This window comes from Falco rusticolus, chromosome 2 (assembly GCF_015220075.1).
Source record: "Falco rusticolus isolate bFalRus1 chromosome 2, bFalRus1.pri, whole genome shotgun sequence".
Taxonomy (NCBI): domain Eukaryota; kingdom Metazoa; phylum Chordata; class Aves; order Falconiformes; family Falconidae; genus Falco; species Falco rusticolus.
Genome location: NC_051188.1, coordinates 96,279,361 through 96,298,632, shown reverse-complemented (window position 1 = coordinate 96,298,632; position 19,272 = coordinate 96,279,361). Strand labels below are relative to the sequence as shown.

The window sequence follows — 19,272 nt, the reverse complement described above, 5'->3', positions numbered from 1 at the left end:
GCGGACAATTACTTGCCTGGTCCAAGTGCAGTAATTGCCAAGTTGGATTGTACTACATAGGCCCAGATTATGCAAGCTGGTAGGACATCACTATTTTCTTTGTATGGTGTTCCTTAAAGTTTGTGTTGGGTGGTTAATGCTGGTGGTTGGACCCACAGTCTGTAGGTGGTTTGGGGTTACAGGTGCCCTCCAGTGACTTGAAGGTTTATGTGGAATTCCTTGGTTTGCTGCAGACATCCTGCATCGTTTTGGGCCTTGTTTCCATACACGTTTCTAAGTCCATCTGTATGGAGGGGAGAGAGTTAGTTGCCTGCCAGGTGTCCTTCCAAAAGTCTCTTTAATGTTAAAGTACTAAATCAGAAGTGGGAGAGAAAGGATGTGAAAGAATGTAAAATCAAATGCATTAGCCTTGCCCAGCTTCTACTGCATGCATGCCTGTGTGAGATGCCTTATGTGTATATACAAGCCCATTGTCTTTGGACCAGTTTGCTCCTGTTGAAGTTTGCACCGCTGTGCCTTGCTGGTGAATGCAGCCCTTGCCACTCAAGACTGCACTGGCAGAACATACAGCTGGAGTTGGGTTGGTTCTGTTACTTTGTTGATTCCTCAAAGTTACACAAATGCCAGGCTTGAACTGTATTTCACCTTTATTTGACTCTATGCAAAACAAAAATAATTAACACTTCCTACATTTCACTTGTTCTGAAGATCTCATAAAAAGGTTTTATTTTTGGGGAAAAAAAGATCTGTATGAGAAGCTTGTAAGACAAACAGCCACAGAATCATTTCTTGGCTGTATGAGAAGTGAATTATGATAAAATAGTTTATCATGGCTGATAGCAGAACGCTGATAAATGGTGCTGTTTTTTCCTGTGTTTGTCTCTGGGTTTGGGTTTCCATCCCGTCTCCCACCCTGTCCAAAGACAGCATGGACAAGAAACTGTCGTCATTGTAAACAAAACCAGATCTGTTGTGTGACATGGCATTTCCCCAGTCTGTCTCCTGCTTGTTTATACAGGTGCTTATAGAGGAATGTGTGTATTCTAAGTAAAGCATTAGACCTGATAAACACAGAAGTGAAGGGGTCACATTCTAGAAATGGTGCTCCTCATCAACACTACAGCATTTTAAAGCTGCAAATATAGGCTATTATTTTTCCTTTCATGCGTGTTACCAACACTGGAAATACAGACTTGTCAGTGTCCTTTGAATGTGTTTGTGTATTTAGCTGTTAAACTTTTCTCCACAGCTCAGCTCTTTCCCAGTGTCAAGGCTCACTCACATTTTCATGGAAAAAATTTCACATACCAGAGTTGCAAGTGTATTGTTTTTTTCAATCACTTTTTTAAAAAAATATTCTATTAACTACACCTGCATCTTGTAATGGTGTCTCTTCCTGTTTTGTGGAGAAGATATTTTATAAGCAAAAATAAATCTGAGTGGGTATGACAATTAATGTAGATACCATTATGACAGCAGAAGTCTGTGGTTCCAGTCCTCCCTCGTACATGGATCCCAAGGTTTGCCTTTGCTCTTGGCTGTAGGGGGGTCATCAGGGACAGCAGGGTGAGAGTTGGAGACTGTCTAAACAGATGCTTTTTGTCAACAAACATCCTTTTCATCTCCTTTTGAAAACACTTTTTTTTGGGTAGCAATATCAACATCCCTGCTAAGGATGGGAAGTCATGGCATTTACTCTTGTTGATTTAGCATAGTAAGAGTGATACGATTTTTGTAATACATATTGAAAGCATAGTTTGAGGAAAATTGTAGAACTCTTTACTCATCCAAGAACTATACCTGTTTTGAAGGCTTATGTCCGTTATTTGTAAGAAAATAAGATGTTGATTGTTTTTCTTGCATATGTCATTTCCTGCTATGCTATACAAATGTTAAGACGTATACTTCATGGGCGTTCAGTTCCTGCAAATACCCCAGACTCCGCAGAGGGATTGTTCAAGGTTGCATTCAGTCACATCTGTCTGCCAACAGTGATGGAGGCAGATTTCATCTTGTTGACTGTTCTTGACAGACTTCATCTTAACACCTCCCTCTGCATTTTCAAGGCTTTATTTTCAGCTATTGATCTAGTTTTTCTGGACACCTAAAATTTCAGAAAGAAATGAATGCTAGTTAGTTAAATAATATAGGCTTAAATATTAAAACTTCAGCTTAAATCCTGAACATAGCATAGCAGACTTTGTAGATGGGTGAGTGAAATACATTCATAATTGAGGTATGAAAAATAGTTGTGAAATTTTCAAGTGTATTTGCTAGTTCTAACATGTTTGTGTATTTTCATTTGGATTTACACTCCTAATGAAGGTCTGATGAGATGGAAAGTTTCTCAGCAGGTGAATAAATAAAAACAATAAATGATAAGACTAGTAAACAGAAAAAAGAGAAAACCTGGAGGAGAAGCTGGAATGGCACTGTCCCAAGTTTGAGCAGAGGAGGCAGGTTAATAGGGCAGTATTTTTGAAGAGGTCTTTTCCTCATGATTTTTTTTTCTGTTTCTTTAGATGTGTGCAAAGCCTAATACTTTTTTTTTCCCAGTCATTATGACTAAAGGACTTCCAGTATAACTGGAGAAATTGTATTTTTCCTGTCCAGCTAACTTTCAGATTTCCACTTAAGTACATCGTCAAGTGGAATTGCATTCATACAGCCATTTGGGCATCTCAGTATGAAAGGTTAATGTTTAAGTTTGTTCATCCTGGGGAGACTTTCACTATGAATGGATGTGTAATTTTTGTTCTCTTCAGCTGTAGCTGATCTGGTGGCAAGCTATTAAAGAAAGCCATGTCTAGTTTTCATGAGGATGGTTTCAGCTTTGATTTTTAAAATATTTTTTGAGGTTTTTTTGATTAGTGTTGTTTTGGACAGCCAAAAAAAGTCTGTTTGGAAAGCTTGCACTGTGTGGAATGTGTAGTCTCCCTGCTGAAATTAAAACTCAGAGGGGGTAACAGAATACTCCCTGCCGTCAGTGCATTGCCAGCCTGAAGAAAAAACAAACACGCTTACTGAGAACAATGAACATTCCTTGAAACCCTAGGAGACAGATTTTTGCCTTTTTTTTATTTTATTTTTCTTTTTTTTTAAAGACAAAAAAACAACCCTCTGAGGTCTTCAGGCCCAGGTGGCAGGTCTCAGGGGCTTCTTGCCCCTTGTCATTAGGTTGGTGCCTTGCTCAGGGCATAAGGGCTGCAACTGATTTGCATGTATGTTTTGGAGTTGTAAAAAATGAGCTCCTACCAAGATATTTTCCCTTCCCCCCTCCTCCCCCGCCCGTTTGACCTTCTCACTACAATTCCAGTGATTCAACTCTGACTTTCATTGATGTTTTCGCACTGCTTTTCTAACCTACTGGGCTTTACACCTCCAAATACATTTTATTTAGTAGTAACCCAGAAATGCATCTGAACACTTGAAAGACTTGCAATTGCCTGTTAGAGGGTTTGAGGTGCATGAGGGCTTGAGACTGCCAGTTTTCTGGTTCAGCTTTGCCCCACTTCAGGGTCCTTCGTATGGCAACCACTCTGTACTATACATCCCTGAACTGAAATCTTTCCTTGCATATAAGCAATTTCCACTGCTGTTCCCTTGTTTTCAACTTCACTGAAGACTGGCGGCAATAATTCAGTGTTCGGGTAAATTCTTGATGTTCAGAAGATATGCAAGCAGGTCAGAGGGCAGGTCACAGCTTGAGAATTAGATGTATTTGGATGTAGAAACCTGCTCTGTCATTAATTATCTGTGTTTTTATTAAGATAACTGGAAATCAAGTTGCTTGATTAGTATTAATAACTGCTTTAGAATACGATATGAGAGTAAGCATTTTTCATGGCATTCTTTTTGGCTTACGTTTACAGGCCTGAAGATTTTTAAGGACATTTATCCTAAACATGCATGAAGAGAGCTTTTATGTGCTTGCAGTGAGATTGCTCTGCTGTATGAGATCATCCTAATGTACTTTCATCAAGAGATACTGCTTTTTTTATTAGGTTATTTAATTTATATTTTGTTGCTGGAGTGTTCCTGAAACCTGTACTGTAAGCTTCAGAACTCATGAAGTTAAATTTTCACTGGATTTATCTCATTGACTGACTTTGGTGCCTCAGTAGATGGCTGTTCTTTATGAAGCTTTCTGCAGCTGGGGCAATTACAAGGAATTACACTTTGTAGGTTCCCTGGCATTTAATAATGTGGGACTTGGAGATACTGAATCAATGTAAAATATAATGAAGAAATAAATTAAAGTCTTTGCTTTGAAGATAAAGTGTCAAATCTACAAGAAGAGGTGTGATATGGATTGTGAACAAATGAGGGGAAAATAAAACTAAATGTGTAGCTCATGAGCTCAAGCAACTCAACATCTAGAGGCTGTGCTGACAGCAAAGGAGGTGAGAAGAAACTGAGAAAGCTGAGGGCCTGAACCACAAAGTGTTCAACACCTACAGCTATATTTAGAATCACAGAATTGCTTAGGTTGGAAAAGACCTTTAAGATCATTGAATCCAACCGTTAACCTAGCACTGCCAAGTCCACCACTGAACTATGTCCCTAAGCACCATATCTACACACACGTCTTTTAAGTACCTCCAGAGATGGTGACTCAGTCACCTCCCTGGGCAGCCTGTTCTAATGCTTCACCACCCTGTCAGTGTAGAAATTGTTCCTAATATCCAATCTAAACCTCTCCTGGCACAACTTGAGGCCTTTTCCTCTGGTCCTACCAGTTGTTACTTGGGAGAAGAGACAAACACCCACTTGCCTACCACCTCCTTCAAGATGGCTGTAGAAAGCAATGAAATGTCCCTTGAGTCTCCTTTTCTCAAGCTAAACAACCCCAGTTCCCTCAGCTGCTCCTCAGAAGACTTGTGCTCCAGACCCTTCCCCAGCCCCGTTGCCCGTCTCTGGACACGCTCCCGCACCTCAGTGTCCCTCTTGCAGTGAGGGGCCCAACTCTGAACACAGCGTTGGAGGTGCAGCCTCACCAGTGCAGAGTACAGGGGGGCGATCACACCCCTGGTCCTGGTGGCCACACTGTTTGTGGTACAAGCCAGGATGCTGTTGGCCTTCTGGGCCACCTGGGCACACTGCTGGCTCATGTTCAGCCGGCGCCAGCCAGCACCCCCAGGGCCTTTCCCACCAGGCGCTTCCCCGCCGCTCTGCCCCAGGCCTGTAGCGTTGTGTGGGGCTGGTGTGACCCAAGTGTGGGACCCGGCACTTCTCCTTGTGGGACCTCATACGACTGGCCTTTGCCCATCAATGCAGCCTGTCCAGATCCCTCTGCAGAGCCTGCCTGCCTGCCCTCCAGCAGATCAATGCTCCCTTCTAACTTGGTGTCATCTGCAAACTTACTGAGGGTGCACTCGATCCCCTCATCCAGATCATTGGTAAAGACGTTAAACAGAACTGAACCCAGTGCTGGGCGCTGGGGAATAGCACTTGTGACCAGTCACCAGCTGGATTTAACTGCATTCACCACCACTCTTTGGGCCTGGCTATCTAGCCATTTTTTACCCAGCAAAGAGTACAGCAGTGCAGCCTGTGAGCAGCCAGTTCCTCCAGGAGAATACTGCAGGGAACAGTGTCAAAAGCTGTACTGAAGTCTAGGTAGGCAACATCCACAGCCTTTCGCTTATCCACTAAGCAGGTCGCCTTGTCATACAACAGTCAGGTTTGTCAAGCAGGAAAATACCTGCTGGCTGGGCCTGATCCCCCAGTTATCCTGCACATGCTGGGTGATTGCACTCAGGATGATCTGCTCCATAACCTTCCATGGCACCCAGGTCAGGCTGACAGCCCTGTAGTTCCCCGGATCCTCCTTCCCTCTTGTAGATGAGTGCCCATTTACGACTGCTGATAAATGATGCGAAGTTGCTTGGTGAGCACTCCCACCAGCTCCCTCAGTACCCTTGGGTGGATCCCATCCAACCCCATAGACTTGTGCATGTCTAAGTGGAGCAGCAGGTCACTAACTATTTCCCCTTGGATTACGCGGCTTCATTCTGCTCCCAATCCCTGTCTTCCAGCTCAGGGACCAAGAACCCTGAAGGTAACTGGTCTTACTGTTAAAGACGGAGGCAAAGAAAGCATTAGTACCTCAGCCTTTGCCTCAGCCTTTGTGGCAACGTTCCTGGCCACATCCAATAAAGGATGCAGATTCTCCTTGGTCCTCTTTTTGTTGCTACTGTATTCATAGAAACATTTTTTATTGTCTTTTATGGCAGTAGCCAGATTAAGTTCTAGCTGGGCTTTGGCTCTTCTGATTTTCTCTCTGTGTAACCTCATGACATCCTTGTGGTTCTGACTTGAAATCTGTTCAGACTGTTGGTACTAGCCTGGCTGATCAAGCTTTTGAGATATCTTTTGAATTTTGAAAATGGGTAACTTGCAGGGGGAAGTGGGGTGGTGGTTCCCTTCATTGGGGTAGGAATTGCCAAAACTGACTCTTTTATCTTGTGCGTGTTTTGCCACATGTTATAAATAGTTGTGTAAAAATTCAGTGCATGCAAGAGATGCCTGTGGCAGCAAAATATAGTCTTACAGTGAATTTCCCCTAGTATCACGGTGTTCTTCAGCAGTGTGACATGTTGTTTTTCTTACTTGGATCTCAGACCATCATATCTTTTTCTAGCCAGAGCTGTTAATTAACTGTATGGATTGTGGATTCTCAGATATTTTCCTAAATGTTCTGTGCCTGATTAAAAATCACTGTATTTTTGGGACCAGCTTGTTAAGCAGTATTTTGAGGTTTCGTAGCACGTGAGATTTTTGGAGTTGACTGTGTGGTTAATGTTATTGACTGTATGATTAATATTATTGGTTGCCTTCTCTAAAGAACCAGATTTTAAGATGCCTGTCCAAAGCTCTATTTACAAGTATGATTACATGTACAGTGTTGAACAGAGCTCAAAACCATAGATGCTTTTGAGCCCCACATTTTCTAGTTTTCTCAGGTTTTTCCCCTTCCATTTTTTCTCTTCTAGTTGTCTCTGTATCATTAATCTTTCTTTATACATTTTTGAATGCATCTTTTTTTAATTACTTTAGGCACTTATTTATTGTATTAATTATTGTATGAAGCCAATATTGAAAACTCATTAACTTATTTTAAAGGTGGCACTATGCAACCTCAGTGATTCTACCATTTGATACGCTTTTTTTCAGATTGAAGATGGGAGCAAAGCTGCAGCTGTGGACAAGTTACTGGCTGGGGATGAAATTGTTGGCATCAATGATGTGGGCCTCTCCGGCTTCCGACAAGAAGCAATCTGTCTGGTGAAAGGTTCACACAAGACACTGAAGCTTGTAGTAAAAAGGTAAGCTTGTGTCGTTCAGCTGGAAAACCAGAAGTGTTCCAGGTTATAAGCTACTGGGCAAGTAAATTTGCCAAGATTCGGCAAGATAATGACTTTCATTTAGTGTTACTAATGTGCATGTTCTGTGATTTTACCTTCTCCTTGAACACAGACCCTTTATGGAAGATGTGAGGAGAGGTGGCCTATTGATCGGAGCAAAAACTGAGGCAGTGTATTCTGTGTATACTGTTCTGATTTGATGAGTTGGGACTCTGTTCCTTTCTGTCCTCCTGAAGTGCCGAGCCTGAAGCAGGCTGCGTGACCAGTCCTGCGTCCGTGCCTTTGGTGTGCGGACACTGGCAGTGCTTTTCTTGTGTTTCCTGTCCGGGCCAGTTGTGCTGTGAGGAATGGGTTACATGGGAAAAAAAACATTTTCCCACTTTGTGAGAATATTTGAGGTCTCAAGCGTTTCTTATGTGGTTTCGGTAAAGAGTACTTTGTTTTGTTATTAGTCAAGAGGAAAAACTGAAACAGTTTATCAAAACAGAACACATTTTGGAAGCTTTTTGTTTTGTCATTTTGACTTAGAATTTTTGAGTTCACGCTTTTTTTACTAACTTGAATTAAAAATAAGTTTCATTAAATAATTTTGACAAAAGTTATCAGATGTTAAAGTAGGTTAAATCTTACAACTTCTGAAAAAATTCAAACCAGGAAATTTGAACAACAAAATCTTTCTCATTAATTTCCTACTCTGAAGAATCAGAACTTTCTAATTTTTATCAAATTATACCAAGCAGTCTTTTATGTCACGTGAGCATTTTGGGTGTATCAGTTAGAATTAAAAAATAATTTTGTTGCAATACAGAAAATATTGAAATTTGGGGTTTGACAGGTATGATGATCCAGTCTGTAAATATAACCAGTGTTTGAGGCCATCCTAAATCAGGACTGTCTTTTGTAAAATAGCACCGATAGATAGGAGAGGTACAAAAGCATGCTTTTCACCTCTGGTTTAAGAAGGTGGTTTTGACAGAAGGAATTATGGGAACCCGAATCTCTTTCACAGGTGATAGTTTATATCATCACCAATACCTAATTCTGGAAGGTATTCCAGTATTTTTGTAGTACTAAGCTAATAAATGCAAACCAAAATGCATTCACAACTATTATAAATCATGTTGATGTTCAGCAGTTTCAACTGGCACTGACTATTCCAGTAAAAGCACTTTTGTTAGCAGAGGTTACATCAGTTGTTTCTGTCACAGAAAGTAAGAAATTCAGGGTTGAGAAGTTTTATAGACACTGAAGAATCTGCCAAGACAGCAAGTCCTAATTACTATGAAAAACTTCAGACCAAGTGGAAAGATTCCCTCTTTCTTGGTGTTTTTCAGTTGTATGACAGTAACATGCTCAGAATCTGTGAATACTGATCTATCTATGGAAATGGCAGAAAGTCTGATGCTGAAATACCCTCATAAGAGAGACAGCTGTGCCATTTTTGTCATTCACAAGTGCTTCACTTCATGCGTGTGATTTTGGAGAACTTTCACACAGCTAATCGAGCAGTGATTTGCTGCTGGGGATTTGTGGCCACTCTGTGCAGGCAGCAGCCCCATTGCTATGCATGCCTGCGTGCAGTTTGGTGCAAAGCTGATGGATTTTCATCAGTCCTTTCTCATCCCTCCTCTTTTTCCTTCCCTAGCCCATGTGCAGCAGGCAAAAGCAATCTAGCTGTTCTAGCCAAGAGGCTGAAATAGTGGCTGTTGTTAGGGAAAACATTTTTGTCTTAAATTCGTGAAGACTTCCATAGCTCCCAAAAGAACCAATAGCTTTTTGGGTCATTGACAAGCCTGCATAATATTAAATGAAATTTCATAAAACTTACTGAATGAAATTAGCTAGGGGTTTTGTCTGTGGTTTTTCAACTTTGCTCTTTCTCTTGGAAAGTTGCCTTAGGACATCAGTCCTTTGACGGTCAGAAACCTTTTAACATCCAGTCTTTATTCTTGGCCAGCTTGTTCTCATGCACTGCTGTCTGTGTGCTGAAATAGCTTTTCTTTTCCTGTTGGAAGTTCAAATGATGCAGGTTTTTATAAAAGACTTGTTGCATGCTTTCTTTCAGAAGTTATGGTTTGAACAACAGTATTGTTTTGTTTTGTTTGCCCTAAATCTTAGGCTGAATTTTTATGAGTGCTTTAAACAGTCCTGGTTTTAAGCAAACCAGTTGTTTAGTCTTTGTATGAGCACTCTTGCAGGTCTGGATTGAATTGGATCAGGGAACTGATCTGACTGCAAAATTACTTGGGGAAGTAGGTTTTCAGCTGGATAGGACCACCACTAGGCAGGGGCAGTCTGCACTTTAATTAATTACAGCAATCTTGAAATGTCTGCCTTAGCATTTTTAGACTATTTCAATCTTCTTTAGATCCACCCTTACTGTTCTCTTGGGAGACGGGTGATAGTCCCACAATTCCCTTTCATTGAGTTACATATAAGATGAAATATTGATCTGCAAGTCATCTTGGCATCTTTTTGTCTGCTTGCCGTCTGTCCTTTGTCTAGTGCTGTGATGTTCTGTATAGTGTTAATTTAACATTTAATTCCCTGTGGGTGTCAGCGTGAAAATCTGAAGCACAAAATAGACAAATGGTTTGAAGTTCAACGACCCAATCCTGAAGGTTAAAAGAATCTTTGTTTTAATTATGTTTGTCCTTGCTATATGTGAGAGTTAGCTTGGGAAGCCAAGATGTGGGTTTTTTACTGAAAACTTTTTTCACCTAGGGTTGTTTGTGGTACCTATTTCTAGACTGATGCAGAAGTGGAAAGCAACTTTTTAAAAACTATCATGATGTGAAAAAATTACTTTTTAAATAAATTCTTCTGGAAGGCAGTGAACTTACTTCCTATGAATGTCAGCAGAATTCAGAAAAGTCAGGCTTTATTTGTCACCGCTGAGAAGCATATCCATGTCAAATTTCTCCATACGGGTCACTCCTTCATGCAGTAACGCTACATCCTGATCTTACATTGATTCAGCTATTTCTGTACCTGGGAAGCAGGAGGGCATGCTGTTTTCAGTTTAGAAGTCTCATGTGCCTACAGCCAAGACCAAGTGAAAAAGTTTTGCCATAGTGAGTAATATGTTTCATTCACAATAATTAGTTCTTGACTGTGGCAAAGGTTTCTCAAGGGGCTGGTGCTGTTAAGCAGTGGTAGCTGGCTTCCACAAAATTATTTTTATCCACCGTTTTTAAAGAATCTGATGCTTGACTTGCACAGGGAAAGTAACATTGGTCTCTAAATAAAAGTGCCTGCAGCACCAAATACTCAGCATAAACTTGCTAGCTATCAGCATACAGGCTTTGGTTTTTCTATTTTTTGGAAACATTGCATAGCTGTGGTCTAAACCAAATCAGGACTGTGCAACTGGCTCAACAACAAACATGATGTGTAAGTAGCTTATATATATTGATGGTTGAGCAAGTGCATTGTGCCTCTGGTTTTGGATTAAAAGAGGACTCAGGAGGCTTCATGTTGCTTTCTCAAGTGGATTTGTCAACACATCTTAATTACATGCTAGTTCATCAGCGTAGTAGTGAGTCATTTCTTAAGTAAATTCCTTTCTTAGGAAAATGGAAAGGAAACTGCTGAGGACATTTCTTACAGGAATTGTATGTGAATTTCTCTTGTTTTGTAAAAGATGTGTGCATGTCTGTGTGTGCACATGTAAAATTGCTCTGAGTGTTGATACTGAGGTGGTTACCTTATTCAGTCTGATTTAACTGTTCTGCATGTGCTTCTAACTTAAATTCCCTTCATAGTTAATAAATATAATCTCCATTCCTTTGCACATGCTAGACATAAGAGTATGCCACAAACCCATTAAAGTTTGGAACAACTTTTCACTATGAATTCATGAGACACATTAAACTGTTAAAAATAGACCCATAGGTGATGCTTCCGTTTGTGGTTTATTAATGTTAAAGTGAGGGTGGAATTACGTGGCCTTTGGGAGCCACCATGAGAAGTTGTGTGGGCTTGTCTTGTTGGCTGCTTAAATCATGTGTTAGTGGCAGTGGAAACAGGTGGGCAGGGGAGAGAGTAGCCATAGACTTCTTTTCCTTCAGAGTCTGCTGGTGACACAAATCTGACCTTCAGTTTAACTTGACCAACTCTGCAGGTACTGCCAGTGCCTGAGAACCAGCCTTGACGTTCTGGAGTAGTTCTGGTCATGTTGCATACACATGTGAGCAGGCATCTTTTCCCTTCTGTAGCGTTTATTTTCGTGCCTTTATGTAGCTGAAGTGAAGATGTTTTTGCAGTGCTGAGAAGTCCTTTGTTAGAGGAGAGGGGAAGAGTGAGAGCAAACACACTTGCTGTCAGAAGCCTAGCATGAATGCTGAAACTTAACTGTGTGGAATCCTAGTAAGGGAAGTGAATGTCATGATATGTGAACTATAAACACCTAGACATGGAAAGTTAGGGTGACCTTTATTTGCATGGCACTTCATGAAGACAGCCAGCCATTGAATTGAAGCACAGCAGGAGGAGAGTTTTTAATGAATGTCCCAAGGGCTTGGAGATTGTACAGTATTATCTCAGAGACCTGAGCAAAAATGAAGGTGACAGCTATTTACAGTGCTCATATAGGAGGTTACTGAAATTTTGTCATGTACTGAGTGGAAACATGCTCAACACCACCTGTGACCTGTAGTGGATTTTGTGTAACTTACCAAAGGTATCCTAGTCTTACCTATTTATGACTTGTGCAGCAGCTAGCTGCGCACTTCATAGCCTCTTGTGACTGCAAGAGTACTCTGAAACTTGAAAATACCAATTTGTGAGATGACTTTAGAAGATAAGCCATTTGTGTTTTCTGTACAATTTCAAGATACAGATGGAGGGTGCCTCTTACCTGTGTTTGGCCAGTTGGTAGTTCTAGTCTTACAGGTACTAAAATAGTTAGTATGGGAAACAACTAGAAAAATATGTGTAGTTTTAAAGATTTTAAGCAAGTATTATATGTATTTAGTCCACAGTTATGGTTAAGTATTGTTCGGAAAACCAAGTGCATTTGAGGAGAGCTGCTGATGAGTAGGAGTAAAATCTGTTTTGCTGTTAAACTGGATTTCATTGCTTCTGGAACTAGAATTTGTTATGGCAGAACAAATAGCAGTGATTTCTCTTTTGTTGCCCAGTAGCCGTAATTCTTCCTTTTTGAAAATTAACCTTGACCTTAACTGACCAAGAACAGATCTTTATTTTTAATGCCTGTATTTCCAGCCAGAGTTTGGGAATAGGTAGGACACTGCAGTAAGGCTTGCCAGGGCTGTATCTGCATACACGTACCATTGCTGGACAAAGTAAGCAGGTGTGATACCCCATCGCTACCCATGTCTCTTGGCATTGACGTGGGTGTGGAACAGCATGTGCCTGTGCAGATCTTCTGTATACATGCTTTGGGAGTGGGTATTCTTAACAGATGCACACAGCTTTAAAGTTCAAGGTTGGAACATTTCTTTGTGACTGCAGTTGGTGGAAGGGCTGTTAAATTCCTGTTTTGCAAATTCACTTGAGAAACAGATCAGTGTGTTGCTGTAGGACCACTCTTTTGCTTTAAGCAGGATGGCTGGTATTAAATGTGTGCCAAATAGGATGTCCTATCAGCCCCTGCTCCCAGCTGAGTCTTGTGATGGAGAGAGGAGAAAGGGTATGTGACAGGGCATCACTGGGCTGGGGCCCTCTGGTTCTCTCCTTTGGTGCTGCCCAGTGAGCTACCGTGGCTCATAGGGGGATGGCAGGAAACCAGATAAGCACAAACATAACTTTTCACACAAATTGCACAGCACTTACAGGCCTGGTTAAGGAGCCCTTTTTCTTTACAAAATTAAAAAATGTAGCCTGTAAAGCTTGAATAATAGAAAGCCAACAGTACAAACCGATGTCACCATGTTTTACCAGGTCAGTTCCTTTAGGGGAATGTTATAGACATTTCCTTGTAGGCAAAAAGAATCCTCTATAATTTGAAAATGCTTATTCAGAAGGTTACTTGTGGCAACGCTATTCAGTTTTGTGAGGTAATTACCAAAATTGAGCAGTGTTGCTTTTTTGTGGAATGGAATATGCATCAGACAGTAACAACCTTTGAGTCATGACTGGGTTTTAGGTTGGTTGTTTTTTTTTCCTTCAGTCCTGCATGCACTTGTTGGAATGGTTAATTTTGAGCATGAATAGTCTCATCCAATTTAGTGAGAGCACTCACATGACTGAAGATGAAAAATTATACAAGTGCTTACAGGATTTAACCATAGCTTTTTACCAGGTGGTACATTGGATTTGTTCTTAAAACTGCTTTCCACTGGTAAATTTCAGTGCAGGTGGTAGAAACTGTAATATCTAGCCCCTTGAGTGAGAGGGGGAAGCAGGTGAGCCTTCTAAAATTTTTTGGGGGGTGAAGACTTACTCATTTCACCTAGTACTTTCACATGTACACACTGAGAATTTTGGGGGGTTTTGATTGATAATACTGTAGATCTGTGCAGACTCCTGACTGAAACAGAATTGTAACCTTATCCATTAAAGACCAAATAAGTAATGTTTTTATGTCAGGAATCTTTGCACTCGGAAGGAATGCTTCTGTGTATGTTGTATGTATTTTGAAATACTGAATTGTTTGGAGTTGCTATTAAACAATTAATAGTGTTGCGTATTTTAAACACTGGTCAAGAACTTTGACATGCACGTGTGCAACTTCAGGAGAGTAGTAATAATACTCCTGTTTCAGCGTGGTGCTGTTCTCCTTGTGGTACTTCTAGGTTACGTATTTCATCTCCTGAAGATTAAATGACTGAAAAGATTGAGAACTTGGATGCTTCTTAAATGTTTCAGTGTCAAGTAGCCTACCACATTGAGTGTAGAGATTTTATGCTTTACTTGGTCGTAACTACATGTGAATCTTCCAACTTGAAAAGATTGTAAAAAGGTTTCTAAATAATTTCTGAATCCAACCCTGAACTCCAGAAATACGACCACCTAAAAGAAGGGCAGGAATGTAAGACTGTTGCAGCTTTAGTTACTGAATAACTGAACAAATTTGCATCTTATCTCTTACACAAGAAACACAGTATTTTATGGTCATTGCGGCTGAATCTGCATAATACTGGATCACCTGGCAAGACAAAGTCTGATGGAGAGACACAGCTACCACGCTGCTGAGTTATATGGCCCTTACGCTTTTAGTCCGGCTTCATGCTGAGTGCAGAGGGAAGGGTGGAGTGACAAAAGCTGGGGTTTGGGGAAATTTCTGCTGGGTTGCAATTGAAATCAGAGTCAGTTCTTTGGTCTGGCTCATGGAGCAGCCTTGCCAGCAGGTGGGCAGCTGCACCAGGGGTGGCATCTGATAGGGAAGAAAGTGCTCTGGGGGGATGGTAATGTCTTCAAAATCTGATCTGGCATGGGACACGTCAGAACGAAATAGCATTCCCAAATAAATCTTGAAGCATCTCAGCTCGTGGTGGTGTTCTTTGTGGAGGCTCAGTAATTTGTATCATGTGGCTGTAGTGTTTTAACCAGGAATGAGACAACTGAGGCTGGGCTGCCTCCTGAAATGCACTGGGACTGGGGGAGCTCTCTTCCCAGCTCCTATTTGTGGGTCACCTTGGACATGGTTAGGTAAGTCACAGCTGAAATCGGTGTGGGAAGGCACTACACCTGTGTAGAAACACCCGTATGTGGAATGTGGTTTCTGAGGAAACTCAATTCATTCGGGACAGCTATTGAACGGTAGCTCTTTGTGGTAAGTGGCTGGGAGGCAAAAACACCTATTGTTTCTGGCCACAAGCAACACAAGGGTTTCCATGGCCCTGTGCTCCAAGGACAGGGCAAGTTCCTTCTTGCTGAAGGCAGCATGTTGGGCTGGTGTAGGCAGCTGCCTGCTGCTGTGCTTGCTAACTCTGTCCTGGGCAAAGGTGGTGGTGGGGAGCATGTCCGAGGGCTGCTCTGCTTCCTGTTCCTTGCTTCTGATCCTTAGCCTCAGCCATGGTGAGACAGCCTAAAATCCCCTGTGTATTTTGGCTCCTGCTGCTACTGTTAGAGTTTGCCCAGTCAGAGACTGCATTTTTCTTCAGTGTTACTGATGAATTAAGCCTTTTTTTGTATTTATGTTAAAGGTTAATTTCTTTAGCGCCTTACTTACGTAGCATGGTAATTTCCAAGATATTTGAAAGTAACCTATGCTGGAACCCCTGTTTATAGCTGATTTTCTAATGTGTGAAGCATTTTAGATGTTTCCAGATGATAAATACTGATTAAAAAAAAAAAGTTTGATTATTCTTTAGAGGAGTTCTGATAAATCATGGCAAAAACTGAGTAAGAGAATGACATGAGGACTTAAATGCTGTCTAGCTATCAAAAAGTAGCGGAATATGCACAAAATAAGGGTGAGGGGAAAGTATCTGTGTAGCTTATATAATACACCGTAAATCCCAAGATCAACACTTTTATCTCAGACATCCAGATGTGCCCCAAGTTCCCCAAGGCACAGCAAGGAAAAAGAGTTCCAGAATATGAAAGCTTTATCATGTTAGTCTATTGTGAATTTAGCAGGCAGGAAGATAGATGATGTCATACCTCATACAACTTAATACCTCATTGTTGAAAGTGCATATCTTATCTATAAATGAAATTGCTGCTCCATCTTGCTCAAGCCTGTACACTTGGGCTGAGGTACAAGGAAAACCAGAGCAAACTGTGATGGTGAAATCCTGATTTGCTCAAGTTAATGACTGAACTCTTTAAGGGTACTATTACTTGATAATTTATTAGTATTTATTTGTTTTCACAGACTGAAGCAGAGCATTTTGCAAGTCTCTTTGTTTATTTTTATGTAAAATGCAACCTACAAGGTCATGGTATAGGAAAGGAGATACTCTGCTGTGTCATGACAGGGTAATATTCCAGTATGGCATCTTTTAAAAGAAGTGCTGTTGACTGTAGTGTAGGATTGCCGTTTGCTTCATTTGCAGACACTGGATGACTGGCAGGTGGGAGATCAAACCAACTAGTTACCTGATGCCATAGAAGGAGGAAGCAAAGAGCAATCCTACAGACTTTATAGGTCTTGGTGTGGTTGACAGCAAGGAAAAAGGTGATGGTGTAGATCTTTTGTGTAAGTTTTGTAAGGTGAGAATAGGCATTTAAGGTAGGATACGCTGCTTTGCTAATATTTAGGAATTTGGACAGATACCTGTATCATAGAATTCTGTCAGTAACTTGTCTGTCAAAATACTGATTCAATTTGCCGTTCCTAAGACATCTGAACAGTAATAGGTTGCTTTTATTACTACTTTTTCATCTTTTAGAGCCCCCCTGCCAGACATCCATAAGTTAAGCACATAGTTGTATTTTTTTGTTTTGTTTTCAAATTCTAGGTCAGTTCTTTTTCAGGGATACTTTTTGGGAGTCACTTCCTTTTATGATAAGACACTAGAAGCTGATAATGCAGTAACAGCAACTTTTTTGCATGGGAAAACTCCTGTTTTGCATGGGAAAAAATGCTGCAGTTCCATTTGCTGCTTCCAGAAAAATAGGCTGGCTTTTTTTTTGTTTTTAGGATTTGTCAGCACTTTTCTTGTAAAGGTAAGTAAGAAGGAGTACAAGGTCTTCAGGTACTCAGTGAACAAAGACAAAAACCACACAGCAAAGCCACAAACACAGTTTTGATGTTTTAGCTCATTGCACTGAGTTTCAGTAAGTTACAAACGTTTTTTTTAAAAAGAAAAGGTGATATCAGAAAAGAGCCTGTTAATTTCGGGTGTCTCAGTTGGAGTGAGTCATTTTAAAGGTGCCTAAAATCCCAAAACTGCTAAGTAATCTCCCTTTGAAAACAGAGAGCAATAAACATGTCTCAAAAGTCCATGTTCAAAAATGGAGACACCCAGAATCTCTCCTGACTTCTGAAGATCACAGCTGTAGCAATTAAAGGTCTGAGGACTTCTTTTAAATGTGCAAATAAGAGCACCTGACCACAACAGATGCTTTTTTTAATTATTTTTTTTTATTCTGTATAGCTTCAAGTCTTTAGTTTTTCCAGTGGTTGAATCCTTTGCTAGTAGCGCTCTCTTGTGGCTATTATTTTCATTAAATGACTTCAAAGAGATTTCAAAGATAGAAACATAATTTAGAGATTTCTGCCTTAAAACACATACAGTCTCTTTTGGATAAGCATTCCTAAATTAAATGTCCTAATACATATTTTAATGATGCAGGAAGGGCAGTCTAGACAAAAGCATTCCAAATTGCTTCCCGGGACATCTCAAAGAGGGCACATGTATTGAGCGTTCAGGTTTTTAACTGTTTTTTGTCTTTGTATTTTCGGTGAAGAGCCATATGCCTGAGGAAGCCACAGCCAGGTGGAGGAGAGACTGGGACAGACAGATGATGCTTTTCCTGTGGGGCTGTTTTCAGTGATGAGCAGGTTACTCCCCACAATTTTGGTTATTAAAACAAATGAAAAAAAGTTCTGGGAAACCTTTCCCAGTGAAACTGATATGTGTGTTCCTGGTGAAAGCTTTTCACCCTGAATCACTGTTTTCTAATTCCAGGAATGGGACTGGAGAAGGTGAGGTGTGTAACTCTTGACCTGTTGTCCTGTTCTGTTTTCAAATTAGAAAGCTTTTAGCTGGTGTTTTGTTTCTCAGTAAGGCGGTAAAGCCTTCTAGAAGCTCAGATTGTGGTGTGCAGGGGTTTCCTTTCAAGTAGGAACATACAGTTTCTTGTTCTAAGAAAGAGGCTATTAATGAGAAGTTTGGTACTACATAGAGTCAATACCATTGGGATGACAAATGCAGTGTCATAGCTTTATAAGCACGTCTGCATTAATACCAAGTGTGTGAAGTTGGCTGTAGGCCCCTTCTCCTTCTACACTGTAATGCAACAGCAAGTAGAGTAACGATCCCAGGTTATGTACTTAGTTGTACTTCCTCGGAGAGAGGCAGGTTTACACTTGCAGGAAGGCCTTGAGTGAGGTGGTCTTCACCCTCAAAGTCCATGACAGCGAATTCCTTATTATACAGTAGGCTGAAATGTTTGTGCATGGCATTTATCTGGTCATCCACCTTCTCTGATCTTTGGATCCTATGTATAAAATAAGAACAGTGATAATCGCAGTACTTCTAGGGATATTTTTAAAAATGCAAGGAGTCTTTTATAAATGCTTTCATAGCAATTATGTGACTGTTTATTTGCAGCTGTTTTCCAGCAGATGTGTTGCCATGCCCTACAGTCCTTGTAAGATGAGCTTGCTTTGTCTGTTTGCTGTTCTGGCTGCAGTGTAGCAGGACAGCTCATCAGTATCTGACCGCAGATTAAGACTGAAAAAAAGCTTTTTAAAGCCAAATTAAAAATGCTATTAGAAAACTGTATTTTGAGACTCAGGTTTTCCTTCTTTAAAATTAAGAAGATACTTGGTTTTTAACTTGTTTTTCTTTTCTTTTTTTTTTTTTACCACTGTGCCAGGTAATTCTAATACTTTTTCAGTCAGTGGATTCTATAGTATAGTACTCACTCTTTGCTATTTGTTGTTCTCTTACGCAAAATGAAGATGGACTTGCTGGTGGAAATTCAGGGAAAAATTCCTTTTTTCCACTTGATTTTACTTCTGTTTTGCCAAATGAGTCCTCAAGTATAGGATAGTATTTGTCAGCTGGACTTTGCATCCTCATTCACACAACAACAACTCCATGGTTTTTTAGACTCTTTCAGAAACAGCGTTAGAAAAATGTCCCATGAAATGAGAGGCTTTCTTTCTCTGAACTGAATGTGCATATGCACAAACGTGCATTTTTTAATGTTGCTAAGCAAGGCATCATGCTAGCTTACCTTTATTGAGACTTACTTCCAAAAAACCATCATTATATTAGCTTTAACATCTACTAGAAATCAATACTCTCACCTTTATATACAG

At 40.5% G+C, this 19,272-nt stretch overlaps 1 protein-coding gene across 1 annotated transcript in view; it reads left to right on the top strand.

The window, feature by feature from the left end:
* The window catches only part of SHROOM2 (shroom family member 2), a 127,591-nt gene that overhangs the window by 45,116 nt on the left and 63,203 nt on the right, over positions 1-19,272 (top strand). The window contains exon 2 of the mRNA XM_037377494.1: positions 7,177-7,328. Within this exon, the coding sequence (XP_037233391.1) occupies positions 7,177-7,328 (152 nt within the window). The remainder of the gene's footprint in view (positions 1-7,176; positions 7,329-19,272) is intronic.